The sequence below is a fragment of the Rhea pennata genome, chromosome 2, assembly GCF_028389875.1.
Source record: "Rhea pennata isolate bPtePen1 chromosome 2, bPtePen1.pri, whole genome shotgun sequence".
In the NCBI taxonomy this organism is placed as follows: domain Eukaryota; kingdom Metazoa; phylum Chordata; class Aves; order Rheiformes; family Rheidae; genus Rhea; species Rhea pennata.
The window spans coordinates 36,341,823-36,367,253 of NC_084664.1; the positions used below are offsets into that span (position 1 = coordinate 36,341,823).

A 25,431-nucleotide genomic window follows, 5' to 3' on the forward strand; every position below is an offset into this window, starting at 1 on the left:
TAGATGATGCATCAAAGCAGAGCTACCATCTTTTCTCCCCCCAAAGCCAAGAAAATAGGATGGGGACATTTTCTGCAACCACTTTGAGAACAATCTATACATGAAAATGTCAAATAGACAGGAAAGTTTCAATTTCAGGCCTACACCATATTAACATTTTTTTTCTTAACATGATTGTTCCCATCTAAACATCCCTGGTTGACTGCGTTTACAGACCCAGTTCACTGCCTGCACCTTAGATACTGGTAGGGATAACAGCACAGGCTGTGAGCCAGCTGTCTAGAAATAAATTTGCAGAAAAAGACTGAGGATCCTGATGGACAAGCTTGACATGATCAGCAGTGTACCCTTGCAGCTATTAAGGCTCACTGCATACTTTGCTGTATTTGCAAGAGCACAGCAAGTAGATCGATGGAAGTGATTTTCCCCTGTTATTCAGCATTTGAGAGTCTGCATCTGGACTGTGGTGACCAACTTTAGGCTCCTGAATACAAGAAAGACACCGACATGCTGGTGCAAGTCCAGTGAACGGCTGCCCAGATGGTTGCAAGCTGGAGAACTTCAGGTATGAAAAGCAGCTGAGAGATTGGGTTTGTTCAGACTGGAGAAGAGATAGCAAGGGGAGGGGGGAGGACCTTAATGCTCTCTACAGTTACGTAAGGGAAGTATATAGAGAAAACAGAGACGGACCCTTCTCAAAGGTGTATGATGAATGGATAAGAGGCAACAGACAAGCTACAACTAACATTCTGACTAAATATTAAGGGGAAAAAAGTAAACAGTGCTGGTGGTCAAACAGGAGAAAGAGTTGCCCAGAGAGGTTCTGGAATCTCCATCTCTGCAAATACTCAAAACTTGATGGGACAAGACCAAGACCAACCTGATCTAACTCTGAAGTTAGATCAAACTTCAAAGGTAGGCCCTGCTCTTAGCTGGGGCTTAGTGTCCTTCTCAACCTAAATTATTCTGTGAGTCTATGATTTATGTAAATTTGTGAAAAAGCATTATTGAATCAAATAACCAGCATTTCACATTGCTGCTTTTATAGCAGTGCAAGTAACTACCAAGGCAATGGAAATCACACAACACTGTCATATTAGGAAATAAAAGTATTGCTCAAGAGAGAGTTCTTTTCCACAGCTGAGCTACATGCCACACAAATTGAGCTTTCTACTTACCAAACTGGCCACTGTGCTTTATATACAGTTCAATTACACCATAGGCAATAACGGTAGCTGGAGGAATCTCAAGGATCACGCTAGAATCCTTTATCATACTTCCATTTTCATTCACTGAAACCTAGAGGACAGATTTACTCATCATTTATTGGATTCAATTATTGTACAGCTTAAGCACAAAATTGATTTAAGAGAATGTTTTGTTCTCCACAACGTCCGACTAAAGCACATGTGATATTTGACATCTTAAAAAAAATAATAAAAAAATAAAAACACACACACACACAACACATCATCAGTAGCAAGGAAGAGGTACCATGATAGAGTCAGACTCTCAGCTACCCCGTTTTAGTACAAAGTTGAGCTCCAGGCACAGTTTTCACTTCTGCTACACATGACTCAAACACTGTGTCAAGAGGAATTTGGCACCCACTTCAGTGTCCTGACCTACCCTCTTCTATCCTGACATATCCTCTGCCCATCCAGAGACTGGCACCAGGAAGGTGACATTGGCACAGAGGGCCACGGAACTGCATTTCCCAGATTTCTGCCAATTGAGACTCCCTGTACATAGAATTGATTCATCTGCAGCTTTAAAAATTTAAAACAAACAAGCGTATGTTGGACTTTGGTAACTTTTTCTCAAATCATAGGCAATTTTTTCAGATGTCCTCATAATGCCTCAAATTAATGTCCTCAAACTAACCCTTCTTCCCTGACCACAAACGAATAGCTTCTCAATAAATATTAAAGCTCAGGAGACACTGCAGACATTTTTGATGAATCACTTGGCTTTTCAAATGAATTTGTTTCAGCAATGCTTTTTGCTCTTTAATTTTCACTGAATTGTTACATCTGTTTGTTTGATGTTCTGCTTTTGGCAGGAATGTACATAGGAACTGAACCACAATTTGAGAGTGTTGATGGAAACCACATTCCAGGCTCACACTAAAAGCTAGCACCTTTAGTCAGTGAGGTTAAGAGGAAAAATATTTTACCTTTTTGAAATCTCACAGCTAAGCAGTGCAACGAATTCTTGCAATTGACACAAATTGTCATGAAAAAAAAAGAACACCACCCTGAAATCTATTTGGAGAAATCATATTTTTTTTTCCTCAGATAATCTGCAGGTTTAACTAGAAAAATGCACTATTCCTTGCAGATTTTTAGTAACTTTTACCTTTACCACTTTTGTACTGCATCCCAGGACGCCACTGATTTTCTCTTCTGTTTGGATATGTTCAGATATCATACACTTTTGAGTTGTTACTATCTTTTCTCTCAAGATGCAGAGCACTTCATGTTTTCTTTCTATTACTTGTTGCAGTAAACTATTGTTTAGATTTATTGTTCTGAAATAAAAAAGACACCAGTAACAACATAAATACTAGAACTGACAAAACACATTTGCTTAATTGTTCGAACAACAACCTTTGAATAAGCTTTTATTGTAAAATAACGACGGTTTCTGTATGAGCAACCTCCTCAAAATTATGTCCTCTGTTGTTATTTGGTAGCAGCAAGACTACAAATATCTGTATTACCCAGAAAATTCCAACGTACACATCGAATTCTTGATTCTTTACTCTGAGCAAAAATGTCAGCTGTTTGGCTATTTTCATTTAAGAGAAAAAACAACAGAGAACTAGAGACAACTTAAAGCTGCCACTGATGAAAACAATCAGCCAAGCTTGCAGACACAGCAGTGGATCCTCTGTCACTGTGAACTCTCACTGACAATACCAGGGCCATGGCCAAGATGCCGGCACATCATTCTCTTCAGAGCCTAATGTAAACACAGTCTCAGTAAATCAATGGATTACATACTACAGACTTTACTAAGATTTATTTTAACCAAAAAAAGTTACCAAGGAGTACAAATAAAAGACATACACTAATGGTCCATATTGTGACCTTCCTGCACCCTACTGTATGCATTATGCATGCATATGTACATGTACTAGCACAATACATAGTATATACTATAATCCATTTGGTAGCAGCAAGACTACAAATATCTGTATTACCCAGAAAATTCCAACGTACATATCGAATTCTTGATTCTTTACTCTGAGCAAAAATGTCAGCTGTTTGGCTATTTTCATTTAAGAGAAAAAACAACAGAGAACTAGAGACAACTTAAAGCTGCCAAAGCTCTATTTAAAGGGAGTGATTTAGAGTGGCAAAGTCAAGCTATCGGATGTTAGGAAATAGAGCAATTACAGCCTTACAAGGCTGCTGAGTTTCTCCCTTTGTAACCATGCCCCTCTTTTCTGTACAATGTCTCTGCAGTTCTGTCTCTTATCTGACCAGTTCAAGTCCTCAAGTTTCTTCTCTTTCCTCCTTCATCTCAGCTTTGTCCCACAATCAGTCAGCTCCCCAGTCTCATTTCATCTAAATTTCCTGCTATTTTCCACTCTCAGAGGACACCAGCTAGCTGCCCACAGCTCCCAGTCTTAGTCTCCCTTCCCTATCACAGCTCTTGGTTAGCACTTTCCAGCCCTGTCAAGCAAATATTTGTCTCACTGATTTCCTCCTCTTCCCCATTCAGCCCTCCTATTCCTGCCTTTCTACGGGAAGTCTCCTTCTGCTTGAAGTAGGTATGTCATCAGGTGCTTCTCAAGAGGGGCTTGACATGGGCTCCTTTGCTTCCAAGTCCTGACGAACAAGCTCTCTGTGGATTATGACCGCTTGAGGCACCATCACTAGGAAAGCTGGTCTGGCCTCTGAAGGCACATGAGCACTGGGCCTGGACACACTGCTCCCAAATTCACAAGTTCTTGCTCCAAATTCTGAGTCTCTAGAATTTTTCTTAAGGGAGAAACAGCACACAAAGAAGGCAGTCTCATTTCCAGTCCCCATAGCTTGCTACTGATGTGTAATGGTATCCCTTTAAACCATAAACTGGCTGAGCGGAACCACTAACAACTTAACAAAGTACTTCAAAAGGCTGGAAAAGATTTCATGGATCTTAAGATTGGAGAAGACTACTAAAAAGTCATCTGCTATAAACACCTGTGTTACTCAGATCTATAATCTCACAATTCAAAACTAAGGACTGTCCCAGTCAAAAGAAAAAAAAAAAAAAAAAGCAGTGTGTGGGAGCTGGGGAGGCGAGGTGGAGAAGGACCTCAATTCTTTTCTTTGTGCATCCAATTTAACAAATTATCCGCACCACACAACATACTTCAATATAAGTTTAAATGCTAATAGAGTTCTTCCTACAATTAGGTGCTTAGAATGAGCAGAAGCAAGAAAATTAGGTTCCAGGAAGAGAGGACTATTTTCTAGGAAAATATGACAAAATTCACGACTGTATCTTCTGGGGTCAGTAACAGAGTGTCTGGTACAGTTAAAGCAACTTGCTAACTGCATTCTATTGATTAAAATGTGCCAATTATACCATATTTTTGCAAAATACCCGTTGGAGGTGCTCAGATGAGATGTCGTATTTTCTATTAACAGATAACTTTAGCAAGACAGTTAGAAGATTAAAAGATTTCTGTCCCTGACTGAAGTTATTCAGTCTTTTCCAATTTACTGTAAATGGCTATTCATAGGGCTAAATGCCAATTCCCCCAAAATATGATAGAAAGACATGTTCTGATTCCAATTTATTTAAATCAAGATATCTCCATATCTCCAGCTTTTTAATTTAAAAAGTTTTAGATTTATTAGATTCTAGGGTTCTGGATTTATAGAGTCTGTATAACTCAGACGTCAGCTTGATTCTTTATTAAATTAAAAATATCCTGAGGCAATTTTTGATCTTTGGAGAGTTATGCGCTTACATCAAAGTTCAATCATTTGGAATGAACTGTCTGAAAAACTTAAGGCTGATTGTTTAAACAAGAGAACAAAAATACCTCTGAAGCAGTGCAAAAGCCAGCAATAAAGCACCCCAAACATTCCTGGGATTATTAATACAACTTTTTTTTTTTTTTTTTTTTTTTTTTTCCTTTTGGTGCAAAGCCATGCTTTATGCTTGGAATCTCTGGAGCAAGCAGAAATTGAAGAATTGTCAAATGATCACAAACATTGCTGTTCTTAGAAGTTCCTGCCAAACTGCAGCCATAAATTATCACAATATCTTTTAACAGATCATGCCTATTACATAATTCACAATAATTATTTATAACCCTGAAGAAGGGTGCTAAGTATCCTGAAAAAATAATTAAGGCCCAGGGAACCTGTAGTTTTAACACACAACCAAAGAATCCACATGGGAAGAAATACAATGAAGATGCACAATAGCAATTTGTTACTTGCTCTCGTATCAACTACTTTTTACCTGCTTTACGGGATGACAAACTCAATGGGGTATCCTCAAAAGTTAAGAATAAAACATAGAAGACCAACAGAAGGTACAAAACCACAGAGTAAATAGTGATTTGTTGTATCCTAACTAGCATTAACTTAAAAGGCATTTAAAAATCTGATTTAAAAATCCTACAAAAATGAAAAACCAAAAAAATCCAGAGATTTTTTTCTTCCGTTTAATTCTACAGTACCCGACTGGAGATGAGCCTGGCTCAGATTCCTTCATGCTCTGACTCTGAAGTCAAGCTAAGCAACTAACGGCAGCACTGCAAAGCGAACGCCACAGGTGACACGGCTCCACTTGCAACGAGGTGCAGGAAGGCAGTGCTGAACGAGCTGCCGTAGCACCGCAGCGGCACTGACACCGTGGGGGTACAGAGCTATTCACCTGGCCCCGAGGCAGCGCTCCTGCAGGTACGGCACAGTCTCGGACGTAACTTGGGGTCTGCTGCACGGTGCAGCAGGGACGTGGCCAGCGCCTCAGGCCCGAGATATGAGCGACTTCGGTGGGATGTATTTAGGTATGAACACGGGCAGAAATGCTTGCCTGTTCCCACTAATTTTAATGACCATATGATAGAGTGTTTAAAATCACATATCCTTACCCATAGTTAAAAATATCTTTTATTTTAGGACAGCACTGTTGAATGTTCTCCCCTAGAGCTCTGCCGTTCAGCTGCCTGCAATAAAACTCCCTAGACCCTAGTGTGGTGTGCAAGCACACTGCTGGCATCACCGGGGCACAGCTTGCGGAAGGCAAAACCCTCTGCTCTTCCCACAGGAGAGCACATGATGCTGACTCAAACAGACGACAACGTGAGGTAAATAAATACCTAGCTTATCTAAATTATCTTTGAAAATAGGCATCAAGGGCAAAATGTAAAAGGGTTAAAGTTCAACAGCCTGAATAGGGTTTAAAATATTGAGGGGCAATGGTTGCTGAATCTATGAGTGTACTTTTGCAAGGGCTGAACTTGTTTGCTGCAATAACAATCTGAGTATCAAGAACAACAAGATGATTGAGTTAAATGGCTAAAAATACCCATACACAGGCACCAGAAAGTGCTTTTTCTATTCTACAGGTCACATTTCAGAGCTCTTATTTCTGCTCTGCCAGCATCAGTCTTCCCATCTCCTTCACTCTCCTACTGTATGGGAGCCCTCAACTGTCTTGTGTGGCCTACAGGATGTTACTACATTCTTCCCCACCTTTGAAAAGTTGAGCTGAAATGTTCAAAAGGAGACACTATAAAACACAATGAGAGGTTGTACTCCTAAATCCCATTATCAACGCTCAGATTACAAAACTGTCTAAATAAAGACCATTTAAAAAATAAAGATTAAGGAGTCTTGTTCAAATCTTAGCTCCTTTTAAATAGCCTTCTTGAGGTCAAGGATTTGCTATGCCAAGAGCATTATGGGCCAAATATGAACGGAAAGAAATTTCTTCAGTTTTGGTCTTACTCTGCTCACATTTAATCAGATTACAGACTTCCACTATCCTATAATGCAAAGAAGGTTTCCTCCATTTTTATTTAACTTTTTTCTCCTTGCACAAAGAAAGAAGCAGAGAACAAATAAGGACAAAGGCAACCCGCTGCAGCTCAGAAGCACTGAAGGAGGAAGAAAAAGAAACCAACAGAAGGCAAGAGAAAACAGATGGCATCTGGCAGTACAGCTGGCTCTTGCAGATGACATGTCTAAAACCAACAGCTGAGACACTGAGCCTTTCCTTCACGCACAGGATCTCTGACTGGACTATCCACAAGGAAGGCAAACTAGAACCACTTCTCCATCAAATCCGGTCTAGATGTCTCAGTAATGCATCCGGAAATCCTCAAAGCGAGGCACTTACCAATTTACTACGACTACCAAAAAGAACGCTCGCAACTCTGAGTACACTTCACACTCACGCTAAGGTCAGCACACTTTTCTGGCTGCACATACTTTAATCAGCCTAAATTATCCACGAGTGACAGCATTTCACAATTTTCCTGCAGAACCACCTGTAAGGTGATTATTCCACAGAACATCTTCCTCAAGAACACCAGAGGCTTGTGAGCACAAGTGACAGATATTTCCTCTATTTTCTATTCAGCATCCTCCTTACTTTTAAATCACAGACACACAAAACCAATTTTACTCAGTCCTGTGACATAACATTCCATAAGTTCATGTAACTCATGCAACACCTCTGAGGGAAAACTGGTGAATGGTTACCTCGTCCTACAAATACATGCTCACTTTTTTTTTTTTTTTTTTTTTTTTTTTTTTTAATAATGAAAGATTTGTGTTTGAGATTTCAAACATGCCCTGACAGGCCAAGACAGTAAGAACAGGGAGAGCACACAGTTAGGTTAACGGGCCGAATCTCCACTGTACTTAGATTAAGAATGGGCACCTAATATTGTCCACTTTTGTCTTAAATTGATTGAATCTTTGAAAATGCATCTTAAAGTGCAATATGCAAGAACATACAATACCATAAAAATGTCTTTCAACCATCCCTTTTTAATGCCAACTCAGTGAAATGATACAAACAAGTGAATTGTTGATCTAGGAGAACTAAAGAGATTATATCCTCCCTATAATCATTTCTACTGGAGGGGAGAATCATAGAACGGTAAGGTTGGAAGGGACCTCTGGTGATCATCTAGTCCAACCCTCAGCACAGCCCATACGGGGACTGAACCTGCAACTTCGGCATTAGCAGCACCATGCTCTAACCAACTAAGCTAAACCTGACATACTCTTAAGCCCAGAACAATCTCTTCAATTTTAAAATGTAGGACTGAGTCCTAAAATTAATATGTTACAGTTACCTGTGAATTAGCATGCGAAACAGAAAAAGCAAAAATAATGTATCATAACATACATAAAATTCATACACCTAAAAGTATCATTTGACTATGTTTTTGTGATACAGATTGTATTAGTAAGTGTGTTCTGTATTTAAAAAGTCACCATTTTGGCAAGTTTTCAGAAGGGATCTCAGCTCGCATCCTTCAACTGTCACCTTTTTTCTGAAAAACAGAATCAATGCTGCATCTGGAATCTAGTTAAAAGATTAGCAGAATTCTCCTTTGTAAGTTTTACACAAGAAGTGACAGAAAACTGATTTGATGACATCCAGCACTTGCAACTTTCTGAACTTTAAGACTCACATGACTTGGTTAGAAATCGCATCAGCTTTCATTTTTTTTAAGTTCTTCTGCTATTTATCAGTAACTTTAATAGCCAAAAACAAGAACGACATTTAAGTACAGTTTAGTTAGGTTACACCTAGAAACAACAAATGAAACAACAACTGATCTGACATGCAATGTGTTTCACTAGATAAAAGGAGATGAAAAGAGCCCTTTCTCTTCTCAACAAAGCTGACTGTTCAACATCCCCTTGGTATCATATTGTTTTGTATTTAAAATCACCCCTTTCTAGGCACCACCATTCCTGAATGTTTCCTATTCCCCCACCACCGATGCTCCATGAATGAGATGAAAGCTCGAAGCTAGGAATAAGAGCCATCACAAATCATGGAATATTTATGAATGACTAACTGGAATTTCATTTGTAAGGAAGTGCCATTATTTTCAGTGAGCTTCAACCTTACTTTGAATGAATAAATAAATAAATAGTCAAACTGACTGGTTATCAGTTATACACTTTGCATCATAAGCTTTAATAATCTATGAGCATTTTTTCCATAAACAAAGAACTAGCTCATTGTATACAGGGGCACAAACATTAAACTGGGCTGTTTCATTGCCACGTTTATTAAGCAACCCAGCGGGCCTTATGTGTCTACTTATCTTCTTCACATGAAGTCAGCATCTCAGTCCTTCTCAGTCTGGCACGCAGATGATTCACTGATCTCTTTCAGATTCTTACACCAAAAACATGTATTTTAACAATATTACACTATCCTTAAAAAACACAACTCATATTTACATTTTATATTTAGACTTGTGTAAATCTATTAACCTATGTTTTCTATAGCATTCTATCCACTGTTTGAAACAAAATTTTAAATCCTGATTGCATGCATGACTAGATGCATGCTAATTTTACAGGCCTGGTACACACATCAATCCCAGCATTATCTGTTTTTAATATGGCATTTAGTACAAAGACAGCAAGATGCCTTTTAAAAACCAGGTTTGATGACTTGTGAATGCCTGTGACCAACGGCACAAAGGGCAATTGCTCTTGTGAAAAATGGAACACTGATTATTTCTAGAATGCCCCCTTAATTAAAGAAAATGCAAACAGCTTCAGACAACTTTTGCACGGATAACTACAAGCTATCATCATCTTTACCATCAGATTATTAGCAAAGGCTATTAAAATGTATTACGCCACCTTCTACAGATCTAGGGTACAATGCTGTCACATATTAACCACCCTCAACTCCCATATGCATCAGGAACTGCAATACAGAGTAGACCCTTGACTGTCAGCTGGTTGCCAAATAGGCTTCTGTCTATGTCTGTCTTACTGCAAAATTTAAGTCAATCACATTTCAGACTAGAACAGAAAGTCTTGGATATCTTGGAAAATTAAGGTTAGAGCTTGGAATGTCTGTTTTTCTCAGTTACTATTCTGCAAAATAGTGATCAATAGTTCTGTAAGCCAATTTTTGTTCAACTATTTGAACATGTAAACACCACAGTGCTCATCTTTTCCATTCTTTCCTCTCAGCACATAATTCCACTGTCTAGCATAGTCTCTCACAAAAAAGAAGCAACTATAAAGCCTGCTTACAAGAATATTGGTAGTTCTGAATTCAATTTCCATAGCATTTGCCCCAGTAACAGAGAGAAACCAATCCCTTTTCTTCCAGATTGTTAATTTAATACAGTCCCCCAAGGGGAAAAGGATTTGACCCTTATTCCACACAGTAATTCATGCAAATACATAAGATGAAACAGCAGTGAGATGTTTTTAAAATGCAAGGGAAAGATCTGACCGCCAAGCTTTCAAGAAGTTGGAAATTTTCACTTTGGTACTATGATTTATAGGAAATTTCATGTGCTTGAAAATAAGAGTTTATGAGAGAAGTAATTCAACTGTGATAACACCAAATAAATTAATTGCTCAGACACCTAGCACCAGTCTTTTACTTAACCTAAGTTCGGTAATCTTTCTTGGCCTTTGCAAAGCCAACATTAAAAACATACCTTCCCTTGATGTCTTTCATAAGCTGCTGCAAATCAATCTCCTGCTTCCTCAGGTTTCCAAAGGAAGACTGGCTTTCCACATAGCCCTTCCCTCTGGCTCCCAAGCTGATCTTTCCAAATGAAGTATCAATACTTCCGTGAACAAAATCTTCAAATCTCCCCATATATTTCACAAAGTCAGACTCCACGATTACTAGGAACATGATAAAAGTAATTTCAACATGTGAAGACAAAGAAACAGCATCAGAAGCAACTGAAAAAACCCAAAAAACTTATAGGAAATTTGAACAGTTAATGAAAGCAAGGAACAGTACTGGGCAGGTAAGTAAAGACTTCCATTGCTCTGCAATTCTTATTTCTGCTTCCTCCATATTTTCATCATCTTTGCCCCTCTGATCTTTGTTATTTTGCCATTTTAGGAAAACAAATTACGACTAAAATGCTAAGCTCAAGTGCTACAGAAGACTTAGAAAGCATATTAGAAATTTATTCTGACCACAAAGAAAACCTACATAGCAGAACTGCTTGCATAGTTGGCTTTACATTTTTCCATTACCTTGAGGTATCTCATTATAAGCCTGTCTCAAAACTCACTGAAAACCAATGGAAGCACCTAACTGGTTTAAAACAAATTCTGAATCTCACATACATACATACAAAAGAACAGACTCAGAATCAGCTGTTCTTCCAAGCTAGCTAACAATTAAAAATCTATACCTGAGGACTGATCTATTTTCCTGCAAGGAATTATGACACGCCCAGAAATACAGACTTCGTATAGATCGTTACTCTTATGACTTGGGCAGGACTGGTGCAGCTAGATGAAGAAAGAAGCACAAGGGTCAGCTATTTTTACCAGCCTGTACAAGAAGAAATGGACTAGCGGTAAAACTCACTTGGCCTTGCCTCTACAAGCACCCCGGGCTGCTGTCACTAACAAAGCACTGTTTGTCCAGTGCATTTTCACCTGGACCACAGTACAGTTTCATGCTGGAATCCCCAAGAGATGTCCCAGAGGCGCTCCCAAGAGAGCAGAGAGCACCGTTATTAAACAGCAGTACTGTAGAGCTTGACAACCTTCAGCACTCAACTGCACTAGTCTCTCTAGACAAAACACATTTTAAAAAAATGAACATTTATTAGTATTATTTTTGGCAAAATGAACAGTCAAGTGCAGAAATACCTAGTCAGCCCATTTCTAAGCACAGAGAACATCCTTTTGAAAGGAGCCCTCAAGTAACATGACTGAGAACAGTAAGAAAAAAGATTAGGCTCTGCATTCTTTTTATCTGCACCAGTACTGCTCTCTGAGTATGGCTTTACCTGGTTTTATAGGTTTGTCTTCAGTAAGCACATCGCCCAATGTGACCGTCAAGAAATGGTACTTGGGCTTCTGCCAGCACCAAAATTTCTTCCTCTTTGTAACTAAGCTCAGAAGCTGTAGCTTGTCAGAGGAATTCAACTGGGAGACAGGAATCAAGTCACCTCCACTGTCAGTTTCTCTCACAAAATTCTTTGTTGCTTTGGCAAACATCTTTGAGAATCACTTAAAGCCTGAAAGATTAAGCTTATTTTTAAATAACTACAGTTGGAAAGTATAAATATTTACATTTACAACCTGCAAAAGCTCTTTGCAGAAGTTAAGTGTTTTCACTCCACCTTCCATACTGTGAGTTGGGAATCAAGAGTCTCAATAACTTATTCAAAAATAATAAGGTTGCTACCTTATTACAATAACAGACAAAGGAATTTTAATTAGAATTTTAAATATGCAGCAGTGAATAATAAAGAACAATGCATTACAAATACAGCACAGAAGGTTTAAGTGTTTCAGAAATAATGCATGCATGACATTTACAATCATATGGATAAGAAAGAAAATAAATGTGTGAAAATGGAAATACTCCAATCTAAAACAAAAATAGTCTTTCAAAGAATACTCACAGGAAAATAACTTGTTAGAAAGGAAAAATTTATCTAATTTTCCTGAAGTTCTGAGGAAAACCTTTGACGTAAGTCCAGCATCAACTAATGAGCACCCTGCAGACACTCTCTGGGATCACAAGAACACAGATGCAATGACAGAAGATTCCTGCCTCCACGCAGAATCCTTCTTTTATTACCTTCCTGCCAATACAAAGTTACCTTAATCTATAAAAGGTAAGTGAATGTTATTCATGCAAATTATCTTCATGATAACAGTGAGTGAACACATCTAGTGACAATAAAAACATTCTATGAAAAGCAATAAAAATTTGTATTAGCTGATCTATGACTAAGCTGTCTCTCTGAACTACACCCATGGAAAGTCACAGCCCATTTTTACCTTCTGAACCTTTCTTTTTACATTCAGTGTTTTCCAATCTTTACTACCCACTAGCATAACTACAGGTATATTGCAAACATGCTGCTTGCAACAGTTATTTATTACTGCTAAAATGCTACTTACCTTATCATACTCTATTTTTAAAATTTGCCTTAAAAATACTGGCATCCCTTCTTTGTGTAGTTTCCTTTATTCCAAGCAATGAATTTTGCTGTATTTACAGCAAACTTTTTCAATAAGGGAAATTGACTGAAATCACAGAGTAAATAGCAAAAAGTAACCATTCACAAAGAAGTGCTAAATATGCAATTCTAATAAACAAAGTTTTAATCTTGAAATATATAGGTATTTTTTAGTTTTTCAACTGTTACTCTATCTAATGATATTGCCAGAATTAAATCTTTCTTTTCAAGTCGACAGCATTCCTTTCAATCCCCCAGCGGACACTGGAAAGTTCAAGTAAGAATACTAAATGTCTTCGCTGTCCATCTGTTTTCTTTGAAATGACGTATCTGCTCATTCTCCTTTAATTACCTGTCCTGCTCCACAGAGATGTTAGATTTGTCAATTACAAATACGGACCAAAGTAAGGTTGGACAGGCTTCGAGCAACCAAAGATACTGTTGTGGGCCCTCATGATTATTGCGAGAAAATGAAAAACTGAGTAAAAACAGTGATTGACCACAGTGTTCATGCTTTAGTATCTGTGAGAGGGAAGAAAAAAAACCCTCTTTGCAGATAGAAACTTAGCTTTCCATTAGTTTTTCCTATATCCCACTTCAGAAAGTACTTCACACAGTATTTACCAATTCATGTTGAGGTATCTATCTACTTATGAAAACTCTATGGCCTCTTCCTAGTTCCCTATGTAAGCTAAGCAGTTAGTAAAGGATTATTTCTCAGCAACACCAGCATGGAAAGGATTTGAACAAGGCTGAAGTCATGTAACATTTTACTGAAAAGTCTTCTGGGGCTTTCATTACCGATTGTGGTTGCAACACACTTGCCACACACTTCAAACTTCAGGGGAGTATTTCCCCTGACTTTCTCATTCTCTAACCTTTTCCTAAACTTTAAACTGAGATTGATTTTCGCATTTTTAAATTTCTCCTCCTTAAATTTCCCCAGTTTCCATCCCAGTGAGAACCCTTTAAGCAGAATGGTCTGTGCAGCTCCATTTATATCTCTAAAGAACACAACATCTCAATATCAGCAGAAAGCAGCCAAAAAATCCTTTTTTTTTCCTGTGACTTCTTCTTCATGATGCTGTATTTTGCAACCAATCAGATATCTGATTTGTAATGGAGGGCACCATCAAGAAAATTCTCATTCTCTGCATTAGTCACTCTTCTCTAGAAAATGTAACCTTCTTCCAACATTTCTGGTTTTTATGTTATCCTTTACTCATTCTGACTCTATCAGTACATACAACATGGGCAGGCCCTATGAAGGCAGAAAGCCCCATTAATTTCGAAGGCGTTTATAAGAGAAATTGCAAAAATCAGTTGGTATGATTTAGCTGTTACTCACTCACTAGATCAACTTCACCTCATGAGAAAAACAAGTAACACATTTCTATAAAACTTTTTTCAGATGCATGATGGCTTGTTTTGTGTCTTCACTCAGTTACCACACTTTTGACTAGCAAAGACGACATCTCAGAAGGATCGCAGCTTGCTAATGAAACTGCTGAGACTCACCAGACAGGGGAGATGGCACTGCCTTTAGCCACAGAATGACAATATTAATGTCTCCTATAATTTGCTGTGTTGGGAACATCTTTGCAGGGAGCATATTTGCTGGTGCAGCAGTACCTGCAAAGCAATAATATTCTGGGCAAATTGCTCTTTACGTCTATATGCCTTTAACAGAAATTCTGAAAATTCACCCGAGTTTCTTTTCATTTTTTTTTTTTTTTTTTTTTCCCCACTGGTTCTCCAAACTAAGCCACAGAGCATTTAAATGCCATAACTCAACAGCAGGAAGTTAGTGCAGCTACCAGGACCAAAGCCATCCAGACCAAGTGGACAACATGGTTACAGACACCACACTGAGAAGGCTCTGCCTTTCCAATTTTCTTGCTCTGAAAGTTTTGTGCTTGGTTGGGCAGAATTAGAAGGGAAGGTATCAAAGCTGGCAGCAAAAGCTTGACAGAGTGAATTCATTCTTACAGGCTGACAGCTCGGTGTGAAGGCAGAAAAGGAAGCAGAAGAACTTTCTCTGCCAACCAAGGAATTTAAAATCAGCCTGAATCTGGGTTACAGGAGAAGCATTCAATGAAGAGGATGAGATCGAGTAAGGTTGTTCCAAGCAACTTCATTGTTTAGTTAAGCAAAACAAATCTTACATTTATCCACCTACATTTATCACAGCTCTCTAATGTGGTATGCTGGAATATTAGACCCAGAGAAACATTTTATGAAGAGTAATAGTCACAGTTTACCTTTGCCAGCAGAAAAGCAGGTTCTGAACAGCTGTCCAGTATCTCCTACGTCCTGTATACACATACACAACAAAACAAGAAATCCTTTAGAAGAAAAAAAGAATTTAACACGGGACTGCGCACGGCTCTCGGGGGACAGGGAAGAGGGTGACAACTGAACCACCAAATAACGTTAGCGCACGGACTGCCAGTTCAGGTCGCCAGGGAATACTCTAAAGGGCGGCCCCCAAGACCACGGAGGGCCGCAGAGCAGCCTGGCACGTGGAAGCGCCTTCAGGCTTTGCATTTAACGTGCAGCAGCAGCCGCCGAGCTCCGGCGGGGCAGCGCCGCACCCGCGGTAAGCGGCTGGCGGCAGGGCCAAGCCGCCCAGGCGCAGACGCGCAAGGCCGCCGCCGCCGCCGCCGGGCCGGGCCGGGCCTCACCGCGCCCAGGCGGCCGCAGCCCCCTCCCCTACTCACGGCCACCGCGACGCCCCCCCGCCGCCGCTGCCGCCGCGCCCCGAGGATGCGGCGGGCGGCGCCCCGGCGGCCCCGCCCGCCTCGCCGCGGGGCGTGTCGGGCGCCGCCGGGCGCGCCGAGGGGCCGCCGCCATTTTGCGGCCAGGCGGGTGGCGGGGCTCGCGGTGTGGCGGCCGCTTCTCCGCCCGCGCTCCCCACCCTAGCGCCGGTTCTGCCTCTTGCCCGCTCCGCGCCGACCGACCTCGCCTTCCCGGGGCTTGAGGGCAGCGGAAGCGGGGGGTGGCCGACACGGCGGGCGGCTGGGCGGCGTGGGGTGATATTTTCGTGGGCAGGATGAGGCTGTGGTGATTTTTTTTGCCCGGCTCAGTCCCGTCAGGTCGGACGGGCAGCCCAGCCTGTGCTGCTGCAGTGGCCTCGACGGGAGTCTCCAAGCCAAATTCTCCCTTAAAAATAAAAATACAACTAAAACATAAAACCTCCGTGCTTAGAGCCGCATCCTGAGAGAGAACCAGAGAGCTGCAAGTGTTGGGTCCGTGTCTTTTTAGGGTCGGATCCCAGGTGCAGAATCGCTAGCTCCAGCAGTAGTAATCTGCAGTGGCCCGTTCACAGGCATGTTTAATCAGCGATCTTGTCTTTTGCCCTAAGGAGTGGCAGTGCGTGATTCATTTCCAGTGGAAGTGTCTGCTAAAGCATGTTCTGAGAAAATCAAGCTGGGAAGGTGCCCTGAACCACTCTGCCGTGCAAATACTCGCTGGGGAGGGAGGAGACATACAAACAGCAAAATTTGCTAGTGAGTTTGAGGAGGTTGCTGCCTGTCAGGTATACACCAAATAAAGGATGCCTGTGGTGGAAATATCATTGGAAAAAGTGAAGGATTGATTCTCCACCTTGAGTCACGGTAGAAATACATGCTCTTGAGGTGTATTGCAGAGTTAAAACTCAGCACAGTTTTTTCACGACTGACTGGGAAGCTGGGAGAAGATGACACTGGGGACATGCACTGTGAGCATGGTCTAGGTAGGGATCTGCCTGTCTTGCACTGACTCTCCTGAGCTGGGGAACGAACTATAACTGCATTAGAAAGGAGTCTCGTAGCAAGGGCAGAAAGAGAAAAGCAGGAACTTCTGCCTGTGTGACAAACTGACTTCACTGCTGGCTGGCTACCTCTTCTAAGCAAGTTAACAAAATGAGCTAATCTACACAAGAACTGAAAGAGCCACAACTTAAAAAATGAGTAATACGTGTTGCCTATAAGTAGTGACATGTAGAACAGAAAGCATAGTAGTGTGAAAGGGAAAAAAATCAATAGCAGTATGTCCCTTAAATATCCTTGTGTGAAATTCCTTTGACGTGATACTGAGCTCCATGAAATCCTTGAGCAGTCCACCACCAGATGTCAGCATTGCAGAACGGTTATTCCTACCACATAGGGAAAAGGCCTTCACAGCCTGCAAGTGTTGTGCATTAATTTTTAATATGCCAGTATAAGCCAGCCTTATTAATCATTGGGATGGGATTTAAGTATAAAATTGTCTATAAAAGAGAATTTCCTTAATAGCTATCTTTTGTCTCTCTCTGGAAAGCGTTTCTAACTGCCTTCATAGTGTCAGTATTGACAGCAGTATTAATGGTATGTAACACCTGGTAGCCACCACTGACTTCTTTCAGGCTGCATCCAGCCTTGCTAGAAAGTGCTCACTGTAATTCAGCCTGTGTATTGAGATGGCAGGAGGTTGTTCAAAACACCCTGTTGTCACTGCACTGTGAGAGCCCTCACAGTGGCTGGAAAAGGGTCTGCTGGCTTCAGTCCTGTGGAGGAAATGAGCAGAAGAAAGTGGGAGACTATTTTGGGCTTCCATTTTGTAAAGAAGGGTACTGGGGGAGCAAAGTTTCTTTTTGAAGGTGTCCAGCATCATGAGCCAAATAACCAGCAAATGAATGAACTTCTTTCTTTCTCCTTTCCCTTTTGCAAGAGCAGTTTTTGTTTCTTTCAAAACAACTAACCAACTTCATTTACATTTCACTTTAAAATTCACCTCTTGTTTTGGTGGCATATTGTGCAGTTTTAGCTTATAACCATTCAGTCCTCCTAAATATTTCCTGTTGCAAACAACAGCTTTCTCACTCTCCCGCTGTTGGGGCTGTCATCAGCCCTTCCAAAGTGCCAGCAGTTAGTCACATGCTTAACAAACAGCAAGTTACTGAATTCTGCTTAGGAGATGGGTGGATGGGCATGGTAAGCCAGAAAAGACTGTTTGAGCTCAGAATGACCAGAAAGCCATTTTTCTACATTTCTCTACCTGTTCTTGTGAGCTTCTGTCCAGAAAGCTCTTGAGGAAGTGGATGAGAAGATAACACCTGTAAGCATTGGACGATACTGTCTGTGAAATTTGTTTATCACTATTTAGAGGAGATGTATTTTATTGTCAGATGCATCTCTGCTACCTTTAGGGACCAATATGAGAAGAAAAGAGTGCTGTTCATGAATGGATGTTTTAATCCATTGAAAGAGACAGCCAGAGAGTGCAATACTGAGAGAGAAGAACGAGGGAGATAGACACAATAACTGTAATTAAATACGACATGTTAATTGTAACTCAGTTTTTGGTATCTGGAGTATTCATGTTGGCATGGGGGGTGGAAATGGTACAATATTTACCTTTCTGTAGCGAATATGTTATGGCGGAGGGCTCCCCTCTGTCACTGTAAGAGCTCTCTTACCCCTGCAATTGTAGGGCTGCCCTAAGTTTCTGAAGATCTTCCTCTGAAAATCTTGTGATTATTTTCTGCTTTTCCTGTGACTTTAAGATAATTGTCAGCAAGAGTAGGCTTCACTGACCCTTCGTTTCTAATAGATTGTGGTTACCTAAGGAATCATCTAGCTATGTCTCCCATAATAATAAGGGAGACAGTTTGCGTGAAGCTGCATGAACTAAGTGCTTCCAACGTTAAAATGTAGACAGAACTTTCTTTTATTTCTTTTGCAATATGATAAATGTAGACTTAAGAGATACATAATGTTTCTTGCATGTCTTCAAGGTCTTCTTCTGTAATAGTTTATTATGAACCATCTGGTCTCATTAATGTTTTATCAAAGACCAGCTGGCTGCTATGTTGTTCAAGCTATTCAGTAGTAGGACTTTATCATAAATAAACCAAAAGGAATGGCTATCAAATACTGCTTAAGAGCCTAAAACATTTATTTAGGTCCTATATAAACACAATTATTTTAAAAGCATATTATTTCACATTAGACTACAAAAACATAAAAAAATAACATGACTAATAAAATTTTAAGTGAAACACTCACTATTTGTCTTAATTTTTCTTATCTAAATCTTTGGTTCTTGAGCAGTTGGAACAATACCTATGAAGGCAAATGATCAACTATATTAAAATAAGAAACATCAGAATTTGTTTTTGAAAAGGGTTGTAAACACAGGTTACCTGCCACTGAACCTGGGGAAATAAAGGCCTCCAAAAATGAAGTCCTTCATTTTTGTATCTCTGTATGCATATGCTTTTCAGACTTAGTATTCTGGTGGTTTTTAAAATATAATTGTAGACAGCACATAGCACTATTTAAAGTTTTGTTGTACAGTTTTTGTTGTACATAGTGTTGTACACTATGGCAGCCAGGTAGAACTGATTGTGAATTATTATGTAACATGCATTGATTTAATACATTATATTTTAAGTTATAATTGTTCTACTGTTACAGATTAAGATCAGTAACATAGATGTGATCCTAAAATGAGTATAGTTAGCATTGATTTTGTTATTTATATGTCACCACTGACAACCTTAAAGATAAAGGCCCGGAGGGTGGAAAACAAAGCCAAAGAACAAATAGAAAAAATAGGACAGAATTGGCGAAACAGGAGAAATTAAGTGATCTATGGAAAAGGACCTGTGGCTGAGGAGGCTGCCTGTAGAGAGGAAAGATGACTGGAAGGAAAATACCTCTTTGATCAAATCCCAAGATTTATTTTGGTTCACATAGTTCTTGCAGCCTCTGAATGGATGTATACGCACAAGCACTTGTTCACTCAGTATCCAGCTGTGGGAACACATTATTTGGGCAACATTCTCCAAAGAGTCTGCAGCATTTGATTGCAATTCCATACAAGTCAGCAGGTCTAATGATGTTTGTATTACACTAATACAGAACTGGAGCACAGCCTTGGTCAAATCTTGCAAAATGTTCAACAGCTAACATTAATATTTCATTGAACAACACTAGATGAATGCTTTCATCTTCAGCAATATTTGTAGTGATAGCTTTATGATGATTTTAAATGGAATTTGTGTCTCCCTTTTGGGCTTTGTGGCTCTTGTTGTATTTCCTAGCTATTTTGCAACTCCTTAACTCCTATTCCCTTTGTTTGTTTACTGTCAGCTCAATTTCTCCTTTTGAACTGAATGACAACTGGAATTCCTGTTCCAGAGCAAACTGAAGGGCTCCCTAAAGAAAAGAAAATAGATGCATTTTTAAATTACTCACAGAAACAGAAATTGAGAATTTGGTGTAGAGAGCTCTGAGGCAGGCCCTGCCAGCAGTGGATGCAGTAAAGAGGCTGCAGAGGGAGAAGGAACTGATGGCTCCCAAGGATCTGCAAGGCTGATTACCAGCAAAGGGCAAGCCAAGGCCCCTGGTGAAGGCTTTTGCTTTCACTGTTGGCTTACAGACGCAGGACTAGGAACATACTTAGCTTTCTGCCTCTGCAGGGAAGCAGAGTGTAAAAAACCACAGTACCACAGCCAGATTTCTGAAACAAGGAGCAAGGGTTGGCAAGCAGCTAAAGACTGCGTAGGCCACTAATTGTAGGGGTAGTTCAAGTTCCTTGTACATTTTGCAGCAGTGTTGCCCAGAAAGACAGCAAGATACCATAAACAGCATGTTGTGGGTCAGAAACAGATTGGTAGGTGTAAAAGGCCGTGACTTCCTGGAGCAAAACCAGCACACCCCGGTGGTATCCAGCAGATCTGTACTAGGTGGGGATTAGGGCTAATGTCACACAAGTCCCAGTTACTGATACTTGCTATATTGTAGCTGCATGTACAGACTAAGGCTTTGTTACGCTGGGAAAACACTCAAAATACAAAACAAAGTGTTGGGCTGTATCTTAACAGAAGCCTATTGTATGTACTCCATCATAGGACCAAAACGTGTGTCCTCACTCCTTAAACTGCCCTTGTTTGTCTGGATGATGCATTGATTTGGGTGAATCTCTAACAGATGATGCAAGTAAGTTGAGAGGACGGCTTTCTTGCTGCTGCTATCACCCTCTGCAACTGGGAGATGAAAATGCATGTCCTTTGACAGGACTAGTCTCTGTCAGCTTGAGCGGGGGCTTGCTTGGTTTCTCCAGCTACTGGCTGGAGTCACCAATGCTGACACACCACAGTGTGAGTGATGCAGCTTTTAAGAAAGGGAAGACCAGCTGGGTCGTGAGAGGAATCATTAATATAAAGAGCAATCAGCACTGGCAAAGCATGAAACTGTTTTTGGCAAGAACCTCCTGACTGTATGCTTCGATACCAGAAAATTTATTTCAACATATGTACCCATCCCTCTCACTTGTGCCCCTCACCCTCCCATCATTTCAAAGAAAGTAATTCCTGTTAACATTTATATTAGGGCCAGTGTCAGAGAACAAAGCAGTCACATGAGCGTGAGTGTTAGGAAGCCTTGTGGCTGGATACAGTTTTCTATGAGGCATTTAGACCTAACATCTCAGTGGAGCTCGTAGTGCTGTAGCACAATCAGGATTCCATTCCTCTCCCAGTTTCTAATGTCCACAAAACATTTAAAAATATTACATCCTTGAGTTCTCTGCCCTCTGTCAACTTTGGTTGAAATTTTACTCTCTCCAAAATGAGAACAGGGCACTGATTAAGGATGGGCTAGGCTCACCATTCTTTGGTACACTGAGAACTCAGTCGGATGAGCTTCTGTTTATATCAAGCTTAGTCTAATTGGGCTACTTGTAGTGCTCTTTCTTAGCAAAGTTTGCAGTGGAAATTTCTCTTGCAGAAGGATATGATGCAGTATTTTTGAACTTCATAGGAAATCTGTTTTTTTCATCCACAGAACCTATTTAGCTACTATATAGCTTTCATTGCTTTCAGAAGATTTGTTTTATTGACTGAAGTGCAGGTATCAAACAATGAATACAAGTGGGACAATCTCTTGACTTAACTCCGTCTTTGGTTTGACAACAGTTGAAAAATTATAACAAACCTAAGAGTAAACAAAACAGTAAATCTCTCTCTGAGCTATTAGACAGGTTCTCATCTATTGATAAATCTACATAATCTTCCTTGCTGTAGGCAGCAATCTAGTCGTTGCGGAGATGGCCTCATAAAATCTAAGAAGGAAAAGATTTTTCAAGGCATGCGCTGCAGTAATTCTAAACAGCTTTACTGCAGTCTTTGCCATGGCTTTTTTATGTAAAGTAAAATTACAAATTTCTCACCATTTTTTTTAGGGAAGCAATTTTTATTGTATTTTTATTAAAGAAAAAGCATTGTTAACTTTGCAAAAAAATTGTGTTTTCAAATTTGAACAGTCAGTCTTGATAAAATAGCAACTAAAACATCAGCTTAAACAAAATCTTCAAGAGAAATCTTCAAGAAATATCTTAAGTTAGAAAAAGCCAAATCATTCCTGAAGCCTATTGAGTCACAGACGGAAGTTTCAGCTGATGCATTTGTAAAACAATTTCTCTTCCAGGAATTTATTATTGAATAGTCTGTAAAAACTTACATTGATGAACCCAGAGTCAAATTCTCAGTTAACTTAGGCATCAGAGTCACACTCAGCTCACCACAGCAATGTTGATTTACCAAATCATGGTTTACACATAGATGTGGTATCTGGCCAGCTTTCAATGCCATGTACAAACTTAAACCAAGTTTGCAAATTAAACCTGCAAATTCTTATGTATCTGCTTAGAGGGGTCTAAGTTAAAATCAACAAATTCAGTATGCAGAGCACTGTTTGCAAGATGAAAGAAATGTAACACACACACACACACAAAAAAAAAAAAAAAAAAAGGAGAAGCCAAGATGTGAAAGTTACTGTGCAGAACAAGTGTTGCTCAGCTGTCAATGTTTTTCCTCACACTATGGTGCTTTGAATCATTATGCAGTAAGGACTGACTTAAAGATTACTGTAAGTGAACAGACAGCTGAGCTTAAACACAGATCAGATGTAAGGTCTGTATGAGCAAGGTTTAACTCATATTCTGCAGGTTAGGAACAGCCCAGTTTGCCTGCATAGCACTGACCTTGCTGCAGGTAGTTGGTATGTTCTTAGCTCCAAGGGCAATTGCAAGAGACAACCCCATTCCCACTTGTCTATAAGGTTAGGTGCTGTTGCCCTAGGTATTTATGATCTGGGCACCAAGAATGAGAATCCTTCTGCCCTTTCCCTTCTATAAATATGAAAAATACTACTGCTTCTGTAGGCTGCTTTTTTCTGGTGACTTGAACTGAATGCTAGCTGTTCCAGGTTCCTGTTGAAGCACAATAGATCTCTATGACATTAATCAGTAATGAAATGATTCCCACTGACATCATCAGCAAATTCCAAACTTAACCCAAACACAAATCAGAATGGCTAGATTTCACAAAGCAGGAGACGATCCTTGCCCACTATAAAAGCTCTTTTTGCCACAATAAATGCTCTTTTGGCCTTTATACTTATTCTGCTAAGTACGATAACTGAAGATACCGTGTTTGGTAACAGATTTATTGCTGTAATTTTCCCAGTTCTTCCTGGAGCTTCCAAGCTTCCTCTCACTAACACTTGTACATATTGGGTTTGGGAAGTGCTGCAGAGCTGCAGTCAGAATTACAGGTTGGTGAGGAGTTATATTCACTTTACGCCCACATTTTTCAAGATCCTGATCGATCCTTCTGCCTGCATATTGCATCTTACACGCATATGGTGGGATCAGAGGCATAGTCTGATCAGATCTGGCAGTTATGCTGAATCAGTCTCCCTAAGGAAGAAAACTCCACATTGGTACTGTTTCCTTCCCAGCTATTTATTCTATACAATAAATATCAGATTTCTTTTTAAAAGCGCTTTTTTTTTTTTTTTTTTTAATGCAGAACATGTCATCTGTGGTGTCCACTTTCTCACTAAAGCGTAACATTTATGCTGCATATCTGGCTGCTAGAATTGCTTTGAAGAATCAGGTTGTGGGTGTAAACAAATTGCATTAGCTTACCCTTTTCCCTGCCACCGCTGTCTGGCGTAGCAGTGCTGTAGACTGTGTACAGGTAACTGGTAAACAACTGGAAAATTGCAGAAGTTTATGCCTGGACAGATTATGTAAGGGATAAATAAGGCTTCTAGCAGATAGAAGCTCTTTCAGACTTGCCATTTTGGCAAGTGTAAAAATCACAGATGACTACAGCAGCTAGACTTGTTTCTGCTGTCACCAACAACCTTTGAAGAAAGATGCTTTCAACCCCTGAGAAAAAGCCAGGGTGTTCTATGACCTTTTGCAAGTGTAATTTATTAACATCCAACTAAATTGATTACAGAGAGGGTAAAAAAAAAATCAAGTAGTAAATTGTGCATCAAGGTGCTGCATTATTACAAGTTTTTAAAGTGAAACAGAAAACAAGAATGATCTTGACTACATAAACAGTATGCTCAAAAATTTGAAAGTCACATGATTATTGTAACACACAAGATACCTTCCTTAATCCTGAATTCAATAATCCTATCCAAACAAATAGCAAATTCAGCATTTAGCAGCTTTGCATATGTTAATACCTCTACATGTGATATGTTTTTCCAATACTAGTAGTAGTTAAACACTTAACATAAATAAAAATTTTTATGTTTCGGTATTCAGGGATACCAAATACTGCAACCACCTCAAAGATGTAGAGCTGAAGGAGCTCATCAACTTTTCTGGCTAAATCTCCAAAATGTTCTTGGAAGCTTTGTACAGTTTTGCTATATACAACAAAACATCAAATCCACAATTTATATATAAAAAAGAACCATTTTTTTTTTAACATGGCAACCATTTATAGGGAAAACTTCTCTTATTGCTTTCAAAAGCTGCAGGAAAAACAGTATCTACAGACTGTGAGATGCAATAATGTATTTGGTGACAAGTTATAGCACTTACTAAGTTTCAACAGATAAGTCAGGTAACATTTGCGTGCTTTTATGAGCTCACTGCTGCTGAAGTAAGCTGCACCCACCAGTAGCTAGAAAATAGAAAGATGAGTTAGTTAATACTGGGAAATTTATTTATAGTAGGAATATTTAATCCATGAATGAAAACATATTCAACTGCAAGAAACTATTTTAACTTCACTCCTTTGAATAGCACCAGCCAACTCCAGCACTTGCAAGGTGTATTCAGCTACATGGAGAAGCTGGTTTTCATCCTTTTTATTACATATGCCCTGTGGGCCAAGTTTTGCATTCCTCTTCAGCTTACTCCCTGTATATGTCATTTGTGTACAGAATAAAGCTGTACTGAACAAAACAATA

The 25,431-nt window shown here is 39.8% G+C and overlaps 2 protein-coding genes across 5 annotated transcripts in view; both read right to left on the reverse strand.

Moving 5' to 3' along the window:
- Positions 1-15,962, reverse strand: part of GSDME (gasdermin E) — a 26,712-nt gene extending 10,750 nt beyond the window's left edge. The window contains exons 1-8 of one of the 4 annotated variants that reach the window (XM_062569233.1): positions 15,904-15,962; positions 15,445-15,496; positions 14,702-14,815; positions 12,620-12,802; positions 11,999-12,229; positions 10,676-10,868; positions 2,359-2,530; positions 1,179-1,299 (exon numbers count right to left, since the gene is read on the reverse strand). In XM_062569233.1, the coding sequence (XP_062425217.1) occupies positions 1,179-1,299; positions 2,359-2,530; positions 10,676-10,868; positions 11,999-12,209 (697 nt within the window). In that variant the 5' untranslated portion in view covers positions 12,210-12,229; positions 12,620-12,802; positions 14,702-14,815; positions 15,445-15,496; positions 15,904-15,962. Of the gene's footprint in view, positions 1-1,178; positions 1,300-2,358; positions 2,531-10,675; positions 10,869-11,998; positions 12,230-12,619; positions 12,803-14,701; positions 14,816-15,444; positions 15,846-15,903 lie in introns of those variants that run through there. The other 3 variants (XM_062569234.1, XM_062569231.1, XM_062569230.1) reach the window with 3 other exon arrangements.
- Positions 15,963-22,470: 6,508 nt separating this feature from the next.
- Positions 22,471-25,431, reverse strand: part of OSBPL3 (oxysterol binding protein like 3) — a 96,526-nt gene continuing 93,565 nt past the window's right edge. Inside the window, exon 23 of the mRNA XM_062569236.1 lies at positions 22,471-25,142. Within this exon, the coding sequence (XP_062425220.1) occupies positions 25,100-25,142 (43 nt within the window). The 3' untranslated portion in view covers positions 22,471-25,099. The remainder of the gene's footprint in view (positions 25,143-25,431) is intronic.